Here is a 14,291-nt window from a genome sequence, read left to right as displayed (position 1 = left end):
TAAAGTCTTGAGGATAACAATAGAGATATGGAGAAAAGTAGCCTGAGGCTTTGTGAGTCTAAGAAGAATTCGTGTTCTTATTTTTAAAAAAATTAAGCATGATATTTCCAATTTGACATTTAAGCATTCAGAAGACATTTTGTATCTCGTTATATCAATAATTTTGTCCTCATTTTTGGGCATGTAAAGGAAGCAAAATGAAGGGAAAGCTGACTTAGGCTACAGAGAATGCCCGCACACCCCTACCTATCCTCCATCAACAACTCACAAGGACTCATATCTGCAAGCTGTGTCTGTGCTACTTCACAAGTGTGCCCAAAAAAGCTGATACCTTTTCAGCACCTGAAATAGTTATGGGAGTTTTTGCTTCCTTTACTTAGTATCTTTTCTGAGTTCTTAGGAGTTACACTCAGAAAATAAATGGTGATGAATAATCTTAAAAACCAGATATCAAAATTCCCCAACACCTACTCTCATTAGTCTTTGAAAAAAGACAACAGGTCCAAGACTTTTACAGATGTGTTTCTCCAGATTTTCAACAAATAGCAGTGGGTGTCTGGTATGACATAAAACATCACTTGGGACACATGCATCCCATATAGAAGAGCCTGAATTTGAGTTCCAGCTTTACTCCTCTTTCCAGCTTCCTGCTAATTCACTCCCTGAGAAGCAACAGATGATGGATCATTCTTGGGTCCCTGCCATCCATATGGGAAGCCTGGATTGAATTCCAGCTCCTAGCTTCAGTCTGGGCCATCTCGGGTTTTTGTGCGCATTTGTGGAGTAATCCAGCAGAAGAGAGATCTCTCTCCTTCCCTCTCAAATAAATTTTAAAAAAGCCAAAGGAACAGAATCTCTCTTAAACACATACACATATACATACACACATACGTTCACACAATTGCATAGAATAGAAAAGAAGGTTACCCATGTCAGCTTGTTAGATTACTAATCCATTGAAGTGAAAAGTGAAAAAGACAATGCAAGGAAGGCCATTAGAGCCCAAGTTTAATTGTAAATATAAATGTAAAAATCATAAACAAAAAATAGTAAACTTAATGGTATATAAAAATATCTCAACCAAGCAGAGTTTATTCCATGAGTGCAAGGATACACCAAAGAAGATTTTTAAAAAATCTATTAATTAAATCACTATGTAACTGGTGGAAGGAGAATAACTCCATGTGTACGTTAATAGTGGTAGTAAAAGCACTCGATAGAGTTAATCGCTCATGTATGGTAAGAAAATCAAATCTTAGCAAACCAGCTTTAAAGTGTTTCAATAAAAACCATGCAACAAGCCCATGTATTGTTTAACAGTGAAATTTTAAACTATTTACATTTAGTCACATGGAAAGGAAGAATGCCTATTGTCAATGCTTCTATTCAATACAGTAATATAGCCAATGCAATAAAGCAAGAATAAGAAATCACAGACCTAAGACTTTAAAAAAAATACATAGATTATCTTCTCTTCTGGCAATACATGGTCTATTCAGAAAATTTGACAGTTTCTATTATCAATTAAAATTAACAGAAGCTCAACAATTACGCTGTATACAGTTTACATTTAAACAGCAATATTGATCCTAAGTCATAGGAATTATAAATAAGAAATTTAACAAAAATCCTTTTAATAACAATAAAAACTTTAAATATGGAATAATAAATCTAACTACTAGTAATATATTTAGAGAAAAATTATAAAAAGTCAAAAGCTGTAAAACAAAAAGTCTGATCAAATGGAGAATTATACTGTGTTCTTGGAAGGGGAGACCATCATAAAATATCAACTATATGACCTGATCCATAAATTCTTGAAATTTCATTCAGGTTCAAATAGAATATTTCCAGTAATTTATTCCTGAGTACCCAAGAAAAATTTGAAAAGTTGGAGATTTTTCTACATGATAGGAAAGCTAATTAAAAAATTATAATCATTAAGACACTCTTGTATTGAGTCATGGATAAACACACTTAAACAGATTTATACCAAAGTGGTAAATTAACATATGACAAAAAGGGCATTACTAATAATTGAGGCCAAATATACATTCAATTAGTATACACTGTAGTTACTTATATCAAAATGAATGAATTCACACATCATACCATATAAAATCTATTTCAAGTTGATTAAATACTAAGCTTACTAAATACTAAAATTCAAAAAAAAACCTTTTAAATATATAGAAGAAAGAACACAGAGAAATATTTGCAACAAAGAATTAATATCTGGAAATATTAGGAGGTTGTCATATGATAAGCCTTATATTTTTCTGGTAATTGTTATTTTTAGAAGAGTTTTTTGTATTAAAAACTACTTAGAGGGGCTGGCGCCGTGGCTCAACAGGCTAATCCTCCACCTTGCGGCGCCGGCACACTGGGTTCTAGTCCTGGTCGGGGCACCGGATTCTGTCCCGGTTGCCCCCCTTCCAGGCCAGCTCTCTGCTGTGGCCCGGGAGTGCAGTGGAGGATGGCCCAAATGCTTGGGCCCTGCATCCACATGGGAGACCAGGAGAAGCACCTGGCTCCTGCCATCGGATCAGCGCGGTGTGCCAGCTGCAGCACGCTGGCCACGGCGGCCATTGGAGGGTGAACCAATGGCAAAGGAAGACCTTTCTCTCTCTCTCTCTGTCCACTCTGCCTGTCAAAAAGAAAAAAAAAAAAAGAAAGAAAGAAAAAAAAATACTTAGAGGAGAACTTGGGTTTCCAGTATGTAGGCATTAGGTGATAATGCCAAGAGATATTCAGAAATAAAGGACATTGTTTTATTTAACAGTAACTGAGAGCTAGAGAAGGAGAGGGGCAGCATGTCCAGAGCCCTGGAAGGAATATGGGAAAAGACAAAAAGACTACGTTAGGATTATGGTCAGGAAACTCACTTGTCTAGAGATACATGTAAACAACTACAGCCAATCTATGATGTTAGTGATAAAAGTTTTCAACATAAGTAATTAAGAGAACTGTATGTCATTTTATGGCATATAGCCTCCAATGAATAATTCTGTATTGAGAACAGTCTAGAATAATGACTATGAATGTGAAATTATATCCTGGCCACTTCAAATGAAAACTAAGTACCTTCTACCAAATATAGACACATTTAAGTTGTACTGGGACTTGGGAATCCAAGAAAAACTTCGGACAAGATCATTTCTATGTTTCTTTAGCACTAAAATGTTTTTACAATATAATCTGGATTGAGAAAAAAAAAGTATTACTTGACATTTAATTTTCTCTGCTCAAATCTGGTTCTTTCTGCAAATCTGCTTTATTCTTTCAATTTGCACCAGCTGCCCCTTCATAATTAATCTCTCATAATGTATGAGTCACTCATACCTTGACTTTCCATGGCCTCCCATTCAGTTCAGAGCCATCAGAAGGGCAGGTGTAAGGACAAATCAACCACGCAGGCCTGTCTACAGAGCCTACATAAGGGACTGATGTGCTCTGACATTGCTGAATCTTGCTATACAAAGTGTGGTCCAAAAGCATCACCATCATCTGGGAGCTTGTTAGTGACGTAGAATCATATCCTCTCTATACAGGATCAGCACCTGCATTTTAACAAGGTTGTAGTCATCTGTAGGAATTGTAAGACCATTTTAAAAACTATTCTGGATTTTATTAAAATATTTTTGTGCTGAGTGTAGGTCAGCTTTTTAAGACTTCCACTGACACAACAGTGCAACGTAGACATCAGGACAGCTCCATGTTTACAATTGGCAGCTGGACTTGAAACACTTTGTCAAGTTTTCACACAAATTACATAATTAAAGTACCAGGATTTATTATAAAATATTTTCTGTAAATTTAGTACAGTATCAATAATTCTGCTAGGATATGGAGGGAAACATGAGAATTCATTATTTTTAAACCTTTTTTCCCCTTAGAGAAAACTAAATTCTAACCAGGCAGAACTACAGTTGGCTAAGGTTCAAATGCTGCTTTGTAATTTTTGCTACCTTAGCTTACTCTCCTTTCTCTAGTGTCTTTGGATTAAGGAAGATGAGCACTTGACTTATAAATCTCATTTTGGTAGGGTGGTAAGTGATGGATTTGGGAAGCAAAAGCCTGAAGACAAAAGGATAGCTATCAATTTTCTTATTTGTTTTCTGTAAAATTTTGAGTAACAAGTGAAATATAAGTTCAAACTAAAAAAAAATTGAAAAGATAAAAATATTTCTTAATGTTTCTGAAAACTTATTAGATAAAATTGAAATTGGAACAATGATTTTACTACAGTAGGTATTTGAATTCCAAAAGACTTCAAAGATTGCAAAGGGAACTACTTTGTTTACTTACATAAAAAAACTAAAGCCTCTTAGTAAGTCTATCAATTTGGGACACAGAACAACTGGGATTACAGTCTTACTATTTCCAAAACAGTAACTCAAATCGCTTTCCTTTTTTTTTTTTTTTTTTTTCCATTTGACAGATAGAGTTAGAGAGAGAGGCAGAGAGAAAGGTTTTCCTTCCGTTACTTCACCCCCAAATGGCCGCCAGGGCAGAGTTACGCTGATCTGAAGCCAGGAGCCAGTGCTTCTTCCTGGTCTTCCACATGGGTGCAGGCACCCAAGCACTCGGACCATCCTCCACTGCCTTTCCAGGCCACAGCTGAGAGTCGGACTGGAAGAGGAGCAACCGGGACTAGAATCCGGCTCCCAAATGGGATGCTGGCGCCGCAGGCAGAGGATTAACCAAGTGAGCCACCGCATTGGCCCCTCAAATCCCTTTTCTAAAAGGGAATCTACAGTCAATTGCTAGCTAAGGATACCTGTGAGCAGAATTTTTGTTGCTTGCTCTTAGCTGGTAGGAAGCTGTTCTTGTTAATATAATCCATTTTCTCATCTATGTAGACCACCAAGTCCCAAACCCTTTTTTATGGTTTAGCTTCCTAATCATTGCAATAAATTCTTTAAAAATTTTTACTTTACTTGAAAGGCAAAACAAGAGCGAGAGAGAGAATGAATCTTCCATTGCTGATTCAATCCCTAAATGGCCAGAACATTCAGGGTTGGGTCAGGATGAAGCTAGGAGCTAGAAATTCCATCAGGATGTCCTATATGGTGACAGAGCCCAAGTACCTGGGCCATCTTCCACAGCTGGCCACTTAACCCAGTACGCTGTGGCACCAACCCCTGCAGTAAATTCTCAGAGGGTTCCTTTGGGTTCTCCCATATTTCTCCTAAATTGAATCACAGTGCTCCCAGCATATATTGCTCTTCTGTAAAGACACTTGTCATACATTTATGACTCAAAACAGCTATCAGCATGTGATGAGGGTACTCTTTCCCGGGAAAGTCTTTCATTCTGATTGGGAGCTCTGAATTGTGTGTGCGTGTCATACAATAGTAAACACCTGGGGCAGCAAACGTATTGACAGTTGTGCTGAGAAAGTGAGCCACCTCTACAATGGCACGAAGTCTTGGCAAATTCTGTTTCAAAAGAGGTTTTACAAGTTGGATCCCAGCAGAGGAGAGAATGCAGAGGGGTGTCACGCAGGCATGCTTAGAAGGCCTAGGAGTAAAATCAACCAAGTGCAATACCTACCAATTTCAAAACTACCATCAATCACTCCCACCAGTGAGGAGGGAATATCAAACCGTCTCTCTATCTGAGTGATGGTGCTCTTCAGATAGCCTTCAGCCAATGCTTTTGCAAAGTAAACAAAGGACAAGGCCCCCAGGAACATCTGGAAAACAGGGCAGGTCATGCTTAGTCTGACTGCATTTTAAGAAAAAAACTGTAAACCTACTAATCAGACAGACAAGTAAAACACTAGAACAGTGAATAACATTAAGTTTGCTATCAATTATGATTTCTCTCAAGCACTTTTATAGGTTGCCTTCAGCCTGGAGCTCAGGTAGAGTCCCCCAAATTCAAACACTCTTAGAATTCAAAGTGTTTATTGGTTTTCATTCAAAATGAAAGTTGAATTTCCTTTTTGTACCTTTTGCCCCCTGTCTTCCAAAGACATTCCAGGGAGTCTAACTTTGAAAAGATCAGTAAGGCAAGGAGAGGAAGGGCCCATCTATACACAGGAAAATACCACAAAAAAGAACCATAAACAACTCTAGCACTTGTGATTATGTTTTTACATAATAGAATGAAAAGGTGGAACTACACTTCCTTGTATTTAGGTTCACATTTGTCAAATGCAAACTCAAAATCTTTCTCAATATAAAACATTTTTAAAAATATGGGTTATATGGTTTGTAAGGCATGGGTCTGAGATGAAGTAGGGAAGGGGCAGTTTAGCATGTATATGAAACAAACTAAGTATTTCTTGAGTTAATATGTAGTATAAAGAAAGAACAGGAGATGAGAGCCAGTAGAAGCTAAGTTCAAAAGTTTTACTACGTAACAATGAAAATCAGCAGATGAACAGAAGGCAAGAGCATTCCACCTCATTCTTTTGACTCTACCTTTAGCTCACCACAGCATGGTTCTTTTGGCTCTGAGGAAGGATACTCTGTTTCAAAGGAAGGACTTCCAACAGGTTGCAATGATTTTTTGCAGAATAACTGGATATTTTCTTTGGATGAAGTATCCATTATGAAAATGTTCTTTGAAGCTGTTCTGCCAAGGTTGATTTTAAAAGTAAAAGAAAAGAAAGCTAACTTGTACACAATTTATTAATTTTTTTTTATTTCACAGTGAGTTACAATTGTAGAGCTATAATTTAAACCGAAGCTACCTTTCGTTACCACAATAAGTTGGCAAAATTTTTCAATTAAAATCAACCAGGATATTTGATTAGCTAATCCTGCTATTGGAACTCTGTAACCAGCATTCTTTCTCAAGCCCTCCAAGTTTAAGCCTCATTATGGCAAAGAATAAATTTAAATGTTGCCTTTGGAATAAATAACGAGGCAGAATTTTGCAAACGTTGTGGTCTTGCCAGTTTAAACTAGGAAAGGAAGAAGAGGAATTCAACCACTTGAATATTAATTCATTGGAATTAAGTCTCTAAAGCTTTTAAATCCATCTTCTTGGCAGAAATGAACAGAAAAGATGACACTCATCATAGATCCCAGTATAGGACCTCATGATTCCTGTGACATCCAAAGTGAGAATGAAAATATGGCCAAAACAAAGAGATCCGTTCTGTGTATCATTTCAGTTTGAGAAATAAACCAGCAGTAAGATTATTTCTTGGGCTTATATTTAATTCAAGGGCAAGTAAGCAAGACTGTACTTTGTTGCCCTATAGTAAGAAAGATATCCTCCCTCCCACACTCAGTTGACTCCCCTCCCTCTTGTCCTGGAGAAACCCTGGTCAGTGTCATATACCCTGACCCAACTTCCTGTTCATATCAATACTTACACATCCCACGCCCTCACTTTTTCAGAATTCCACATGGCCTGATATATGACTGATAAGCTAATGCGAGTAAAGCAATTAAAAAAAAATGAAGTAATTTCTGGGTCTCCTTAATGGTCCTCAGATGATACAATTGTTCAATGATAGAGATATTCTATATCCTCATTACACCAACTATGGGAATGATACCAGGATTAAAATTTCATGTATAATGGTAGGAACTTGGGGGGCTTATTCTGCCTACGTGTACACCATCTTGATTTTATCAAGTGCTTGTCTTGTGTTTACTAAGCCTTAACCTTCATAGTCTGGATTCATAAACAATATTATGAATGTAGTAACAATTTTACAAACAGTTTATTGCTACCAATAAAGTTAAGCATAAGAGGTAAACTGTTTAAATTTAGACTTGTTTCTTTCAGTGATTTGTAAAACAATGGGATAAAAGGTCTGGTTTTAAATTTATTTATATAGTTACAATTTTAAAAATGGACAAAGAAAACTAAACAAACCTAAAAATCTAAACAAAACAGAGTTGTTAATTCCAATCATCAAAAGACAAAGGATAAAATACTAATGAGACAAAAATGGGTGTCTAGGAGTATAACATAAAAAAATTGTATACAATATGCGGAAATAACTAAAATCTTGACAAGACAGGTACTTCCCTGGAAAATATTAATTACCTGTACTGACACCAACCAGAAGAGAAAAACAGCCAAAGAGCATATGAACAGAACTGCTCTACAACTATTCTCCAAGTTGAGATACTGGAGATAGCTGATGTAGCAGGAGTGCTTGAGCAAGGGAAATTCTTTGAGGTAAAATATTAGGCAAAGAAAAGAGTTAACTATTCATTGGACAAAACTTAAAAAGTCTTCCTTATGAAGTCTCATAAAGATAGCACAAACAGGAAAAACTTCAAAAGCAGGTTTTTAAGTTATAAAACCCTAAACAAAATACTAGCAGATACAATTTAACTAATACAATAAGGATTACTGTAAAAATTCAGTATTGATTAAAAATAGAAATTTTATTTACCCAGTCACCACATGGAGAGCTCAAAATTACATGTCCATTCCTGGCTTTTAAAAAATCTTAAGGAATTAAGAATATAGATTCCCCTTCATCAGTATCTGACATCAACAGTCAACTTTACACATCCACTGAATTACCAGAAGATGAATGCTAAATATGTTCCTTTTCTATAAAACTACTGAGTACTTTTAATTTAATTCCTAGCAAGATCCATTAACTGGTGATGAAATACATCAAAATAGTCAAAGGACCTAAATGTCCAACAAATTATGGTGGATTCATGCTAAGAACTCTTTCTGCAGCCACTGGAGGTTAACGTAAAGAAGTCATTGTAAGTATACAGGTTGACATCACAGAGTTGATTTTTAAAATACATGCTACAGAGAAGCATAAATAACAAACTACTTTATAAAAGACACACACAAATATATATGCATAGAAATATATATGCATATATATATATATATGCATAGAAACAAACCTTCAAGAAGTTTAGAAAAAAAGGCTAACATTATTTCTGGCTGGTAGCACTGCAGGAGATTTCTTTAAAAATGTTTTATGTATGCATATTTTCTATTATTCTATAATGAGCATATATTTCTTATATGAAAAAAAAAAATTTTTTTTTTGACAGGCAGAGTGGACAGAGAGAGAGACAGAGAGAAAGGTCTTCCTTTTTGCCATTGGTTCACCCTCCAGTGGCTGCCATGGCCGGTGTGCTGCGACTGGCGCACCGCGCTGATCCGATGGCAAGAGCCAGGTGCTTCTTCTGGTCTCCCATGGGGTGCAGAGCCCAAGCACTTGGGCCATCCTCCACTGCACTCCTTGGCCACAGCAGAGAGCTGGCCTGGAAGAGGGGCAACCGGGACAGAATCGGTGCCCTGACCGGGATTAGAACCTGGTGTGCTGGCGCCGCAAGGTGGAGGATTAGCCTATTGAGCCACCGTGCCGGCCTGAAAATATTTTAAAACACTAAAAACAAATGTATCCCCAAGAAAAAACTATATAAAATAAAAAATATTGTAAAACACAAAGTAACTTTGAATTTACAGTTTAAAATGCAATTCTTTCCCAATAATTACATGACACAATTCAAATTTGCCTACTGTTTTAGGGGTTCAGTTATATTATTTATCATCAGCCATAATTTTAAAGCCAGTGTCCAGAAAATGCAAATATTTAATAATAAAATATACTATCATTTCTAATAAATTTACCTTTAAAAGACTTAATGGGTTAGCAGGAATGCTAATGCCAAAGAGAAAAAAATATGTTCAGTATAATGTTTAAAATCATAAACTACCAAAACACAGCATGTAGACACAAAATCACTCTAACAAAAAAAATCACAATAACAAAGAGAAACAGATAATTTAATACTGTGTTAGGACAAACTACCACCCAACTTCACATTGAAACTACATAGTTTTGGTTAAAACATAATTTTATCTCACTGGTTAATGTGCAAATCAATGCATGTATAGTTTGTGAATGTCAAGCTGTCCAGCCCTGTTGAAAACATGGGGAAGAAGTTCAATGACATGAATGAAAGATCCTTGGAACATGCAGGTGCTCCCCCGCCATCCGCCCTTCCAGAAGCACAGTTAGAACACAGTTATTTTAAAAGACTTATATTTGGCAAGTCTTTAATTGGCCTCCCACTACTTAAAAAGATTTTTCCAGGGATAGCCACATGGCAAAGTTTTCATCCAACAAAGTGTGTTGGAGTATAACTTATTCTAGAGGTCAAAGAAAAAGAAGCCACACCATGTCTCTTCATTTCAATATGAACAAGCTGAATTCTGTGTTCACTTGGATTTGCACATCAGTCCCCCAGTCTTTAAAGAAGAGCACTGGTGCTCTGGGAGGCTTACACTTGGATCTGCAGGTGCACTGAACCCCTGCGCTCTGGAACGACTGAGACCCTCTTGAGCAATCAGCGTCCAAGGATTGCTACAGAGAAAGTCACGGAGGGTGCTATTGCCATCCTTCCCTTCTCTTGGACACTGACCACGAGGCAAACATCTTTACCAGCATGGCTTCTGGACTCTAGGATCCTGCATTCAGATGATCTGAGAAATAACCTCATGGTGCTTGCCAGAGAGAAGTCTGATCCCCTCCCCCAATGCACACATACCCAACACAGATAATTATTTGTGTCAGATTCAGATTTAGTAAGTACTAGTGGAGTTTTTTTGTGGCAAGTGATATATGGATACAGATGTAAATACAGAAATGCTTTTTCTAATCCTTAATAGCATGCAATAAATTTAACATTAAAATCTGCATTTTTAACATGAGACAGCTCAGGAGCAGTTAAGTCAGTGAGTCCTCAGATGCTATTCAGAGTCAAAACTGGATTTGAGTTTCTCAGACTTCTTGAACCAGTCACCTGTCCGTTTTGCAGTGAAATAACCAGGGGTCCATCAACTTCACAGAGAAGTGTTAGGGACCAAATGCAAGTATGTTGCAGATAAGGGGTGTATTAGCTTCTTTCCTGTGAGACTTTGTCATGACAGTCACAAGATCCAAAAGAACAGAACCAGATCTTACCTGGAGGTGGAGATCAGAGACAGCCAGTTCCTCAATGTGCACAGCAAGAGGTTGCACCTCAGGAACGCAGATGGAAAGAAAAAAGCGAGGTGCATTCCACAGCAATCTGAGCCATTTTGGCAGGTGGGGACAGCCTGGATAGAGACAGACAAGAGCAAATTAGGAGAAAGCAAAGAGGAAGTTCATGTTCTCACTCCTGGGCAATCTCTTCTTTTTCGTCTTTCCAACTGGCCTCTTTTTTTTCTGGCAGTCTGCAGAGAATTGGCCACGCTGGCAAGGCCACTGACGTGCGTCTCAGCTCCCAGGGCACAGAAAGAGCTGAAGCCTTTGAGCCATTTCTTTGCAATTTGCTGCAAGTTTAAGGCTACACGTGATAAAGCTTTCTTTATGGGACAGAGTGAAAAAAGAAAAGCAGGCTTGTGATCTTACTTGCTGATTTCTAGAAAACACAACACTGCAGGGTACAGGGGGTAAAGGAAGAGAAGCCGGATGAGGGACAAAAGTTTGCAACAAAGATCCCACCTTTTCCTTCCAAGTTCCTTTTAAGCCAGCCTTTCCTTAGGGACATCCCTGGGATCCTTTTTGTTTTGCTTATTTGTTTGTTTTTGTTCTTTGTTTTAAGACTGTTGGGTTAAATCACAGCATGGTTTCCTTTCCTACTGGGATTCTAGAATCTGCAGGAAACACCTCGCAGGTCAGATCAAAGCTCTGTAGAGCTCTCTGCAGAAAGAGTTAAATCTCAAAGAGACATCAGCAGTTGTTGACATCCTCCATTCCTGGGTCTTGAAAAACAAAAAACAAGAAAAATGAAAAAAAGAAAAATCATTGAGTTTCTGGCATTGTTTATGCTACCTAATTCCAAAGAAAGAGAACTGCTTGCACAGAAGCTTTTCCAAGAAAAACAATTTTAGAGAATTTCAAGCAGTATTAGTTTGCATTAGATTTCTACCAATAATTGAATTAGCTCCCATTATTACCCAAGATTTGTCCCATTCTGAAGTGGCTGTGACACTGGGCTAGACACTTTACTTTGCTCAGCCTCAATTTGGTTCCTCTGTCAAGCAGCATTTTTGCTTAAAAACAAAACGAAATGCCTGGCAGGTGTCACCCTCATACACACAAAGGCACGGGCAATCAATATTATAAACACCTTACTAAAAAAGAAAAGAAGAGGATGCTAGGAAAACAGAGTTTATCTTAAATCTTACAAGGAAGCAATAGCATATCAAACTCTGAGAGACTATTTTATTTTAGAACTCAAACCTGTCTTTGCCATGAGAAGTAAGTGGGCAAACATCTTTAAACATGTTAGATTTCCCAATGTGCCTGACAGTGGACACTGGCATATTAAAGGGGCAGTTCTATATACCGGTCAAAGGTGCAAGGGGTGTAATTCTCACTAAGAAATGTAACCTCTCCCCTCAGCATGTAATTTGCTCCTGACTTCCTAACATGATTCCTTTTCTTATTTCTACAGCTTTCAGTTAAATTTACTATTTTGAAAGTGCATTTTTCCTATTTTCACAATGTTCAAAGCTTCTTACCAAGAACTGTACATGGGGTTGTATCTTTCCTTGGTCTCACATTCCACTTTGCCACTCTAGGCCAGGGATGAGCAAACGTTGTCTATAAAGGGTCAAATAATAAATACTTTAGGTATTTGTTGTTGCGTCCTACAATCTCTGTCTCATACTCAGGTCTGCCAGTGTGGTATGAAATTACAATGGACAGCATATAAATGATTAAGTTTCCTAAGGCTACAGAAAGAAAGCACCACAAACTGGATGGCTTAAACAACAGAACTTCATTTTCACATACTCTGGAAGTCAAGTCCAAAAATCAAGGGGCAGGCAAACCCTGCTTCCTCTGAAACCTGTAGGGAAGAATTCTTCCTTGCCTCTCCTCCCTTCTGGTGTTGGCTACAGTCACTGTCATTCCTTGGCATACAGACTTATCCATCATTCCAGCGACTACTTCCATTGTCACATGGCTGTCTTCTCCCTCTGTTTCTGTCTTCTGTCCTTAAAAGTACATTCATCTTATTATATTAAAACCCACCCTAATGACCTCAACTTAATTTGATTACATCTATAAATATTGTTTCCAAATAAGGTCAAATTCACAGGGGCAGAAATTAGACCATCTACATATCTTCAGAAACTCAAGTCAATCCCGAACTTACATGTTCTCCTTTTTTTGTTTCCTGAGTTATTTCATGCAATCATTTTAATCACTCCCTTCAGTACCCATTTAATTCCCCTGTCTTTCAATTTGTTTTTTCTTGGCAAATCTCAACCAGGTTGAATCCAACTTTCTGTCTTCTCCATGTTTGTATCCACACTGTTCTACAGGATTGGAGAGCATTTCACTAACATGCCTCATGGTTTACTTCATTTTTATAATCACTAATCTCAGGATCTCAGAGGCACTATTAGGTAGAGTATTTATTAATGACCCAGTTACTTTCCCTCTCTCCTAAATGACTTTTCATCTCAAACCTTCAAATGCTCACAATAGCCGAGGTTTGTCAGGTGGGAGCCAGAAACTTAGAGTTTCACCCGATCTCCCACATGGTGGCAGGGATCCAATGTACTTCCTAGGGTGCACATTAGCAAACATCTGGAATCAGAAAGGGAACTAGGACTCAAACTCAGGCACTCCAATATGAGATTCAGGTGTTCTAAGCAGTGTCTTAATTGTTGTGCGATGCCCACTCCTAAATTTATTTTTTAATTCTACTTTTCCATGAACTTTTTAAAGTACTCTCATGTTTTATACGTGCATAATGTCTATATGTCTACAACTTAGCATTCTCTGTTCAAAAGATCTGGAGGGCCGGCGCTGCGGCTCAATAGGCTAATCCTCTGCCTAGCGGCGCCAGCACACCGGGTTCTAGTCCCGGTCGGGGTGCCGGATTCTGTCCCGGTTGCCCCTCTTCCAGGCCAGCTCTCTGCTGTGGCCAGGGAGTGCAGTGGAGGATGGCCCAAGTGCTTGGGCCCTGCACCCCATGGGAGACCAGGAGAAGCACCTGGCTCCTGCCATCGGATCAGCGCGGTGCGCCAGCCACAGCACGCTGGCCGCGGCAGCTATTGGAGGGTGAACCAATGGCAAAAGGAAGACCTTTCTCTCTGTCTCTCTCTCTCTCACTGTCCACTCTGCCTGTCAAAAATAAATTAAAAAAAAAAAAAGATCTGGAAACTATGGCCAAGAAAGTGGCCATAAATTCTCCTTGGAGTCCATGTCTACCATACGGAATGAACCATACATCTGATAGTGACTGACACCAGATCTGGGGGTATAAGCTGGGCCTGGTAATATCTTCTCAAAAAGCAAATAGCTGGGACCAGCACTGCAGTACAGGAGGTTAAGC

The 14,291-nt window shown here is 38.2% G+C and overlaps 1 protein-coding gene across 1 annotated transcript in view; it reads right to left on the bottom strand.

Annotated features, from left to right (window-relative positions):
• SLCO1C1 (solute carrier organic anion transporter family member 1C1) overlaps window positions 1-11,527 on the bottom strand; it is a 51,125-nt gene extending 39,598 nt beyond the window's left edge. Inside the window, exons 1-5 of the mRNA XM_062195517.1 lie at window positions 11,444-11,527; window positions 10,922-11,055; window positions 9,586-9,616; window positions 6,432-6,580; window positions 5,557-5,698 (exon numbers count right to left, since the gene is read on the bottom strand). Coding sequence (XP_062051501.1) covers window positions 5,557-5,698; window positions 6,432-6,560 — 271 coding nt within the window. The 5' untranslated portion in view covers window positions 6,561-6,580; window positions 9,586-9,616; window positions 10,922-11,055; window positions 11,444-11,527. The remainder of the gene's footprint in view (window positions 1-5,556; window positions 5,699-6,431; window positions 6,581-9,585; window positions 9,617-10,921; window positions 11,056-11,443) is intronic.
• Between the last annotated feature and the right edge of the window lie 2,764 nt (window positions 11,528-14,291).

Source organism: Lepus europaeus, chromosome 6 (assembly GCF_033115175.1).
Source record: "Lepus europaeus isolate LE1 chromosome 6, mLepTim1.pri, whole genome shotgun sequence".
Taxonomy (NCBI): Eukaryota; Metazoa; Chordata; class Mammalia; order Lagomorpha; family Leporidae; genus Lepus; species Lepus europaeus.
Note: the sequence above shows the minus strand (reverse complement) of the source record. Positions and strands in the feature narration are given on the sequence as shown.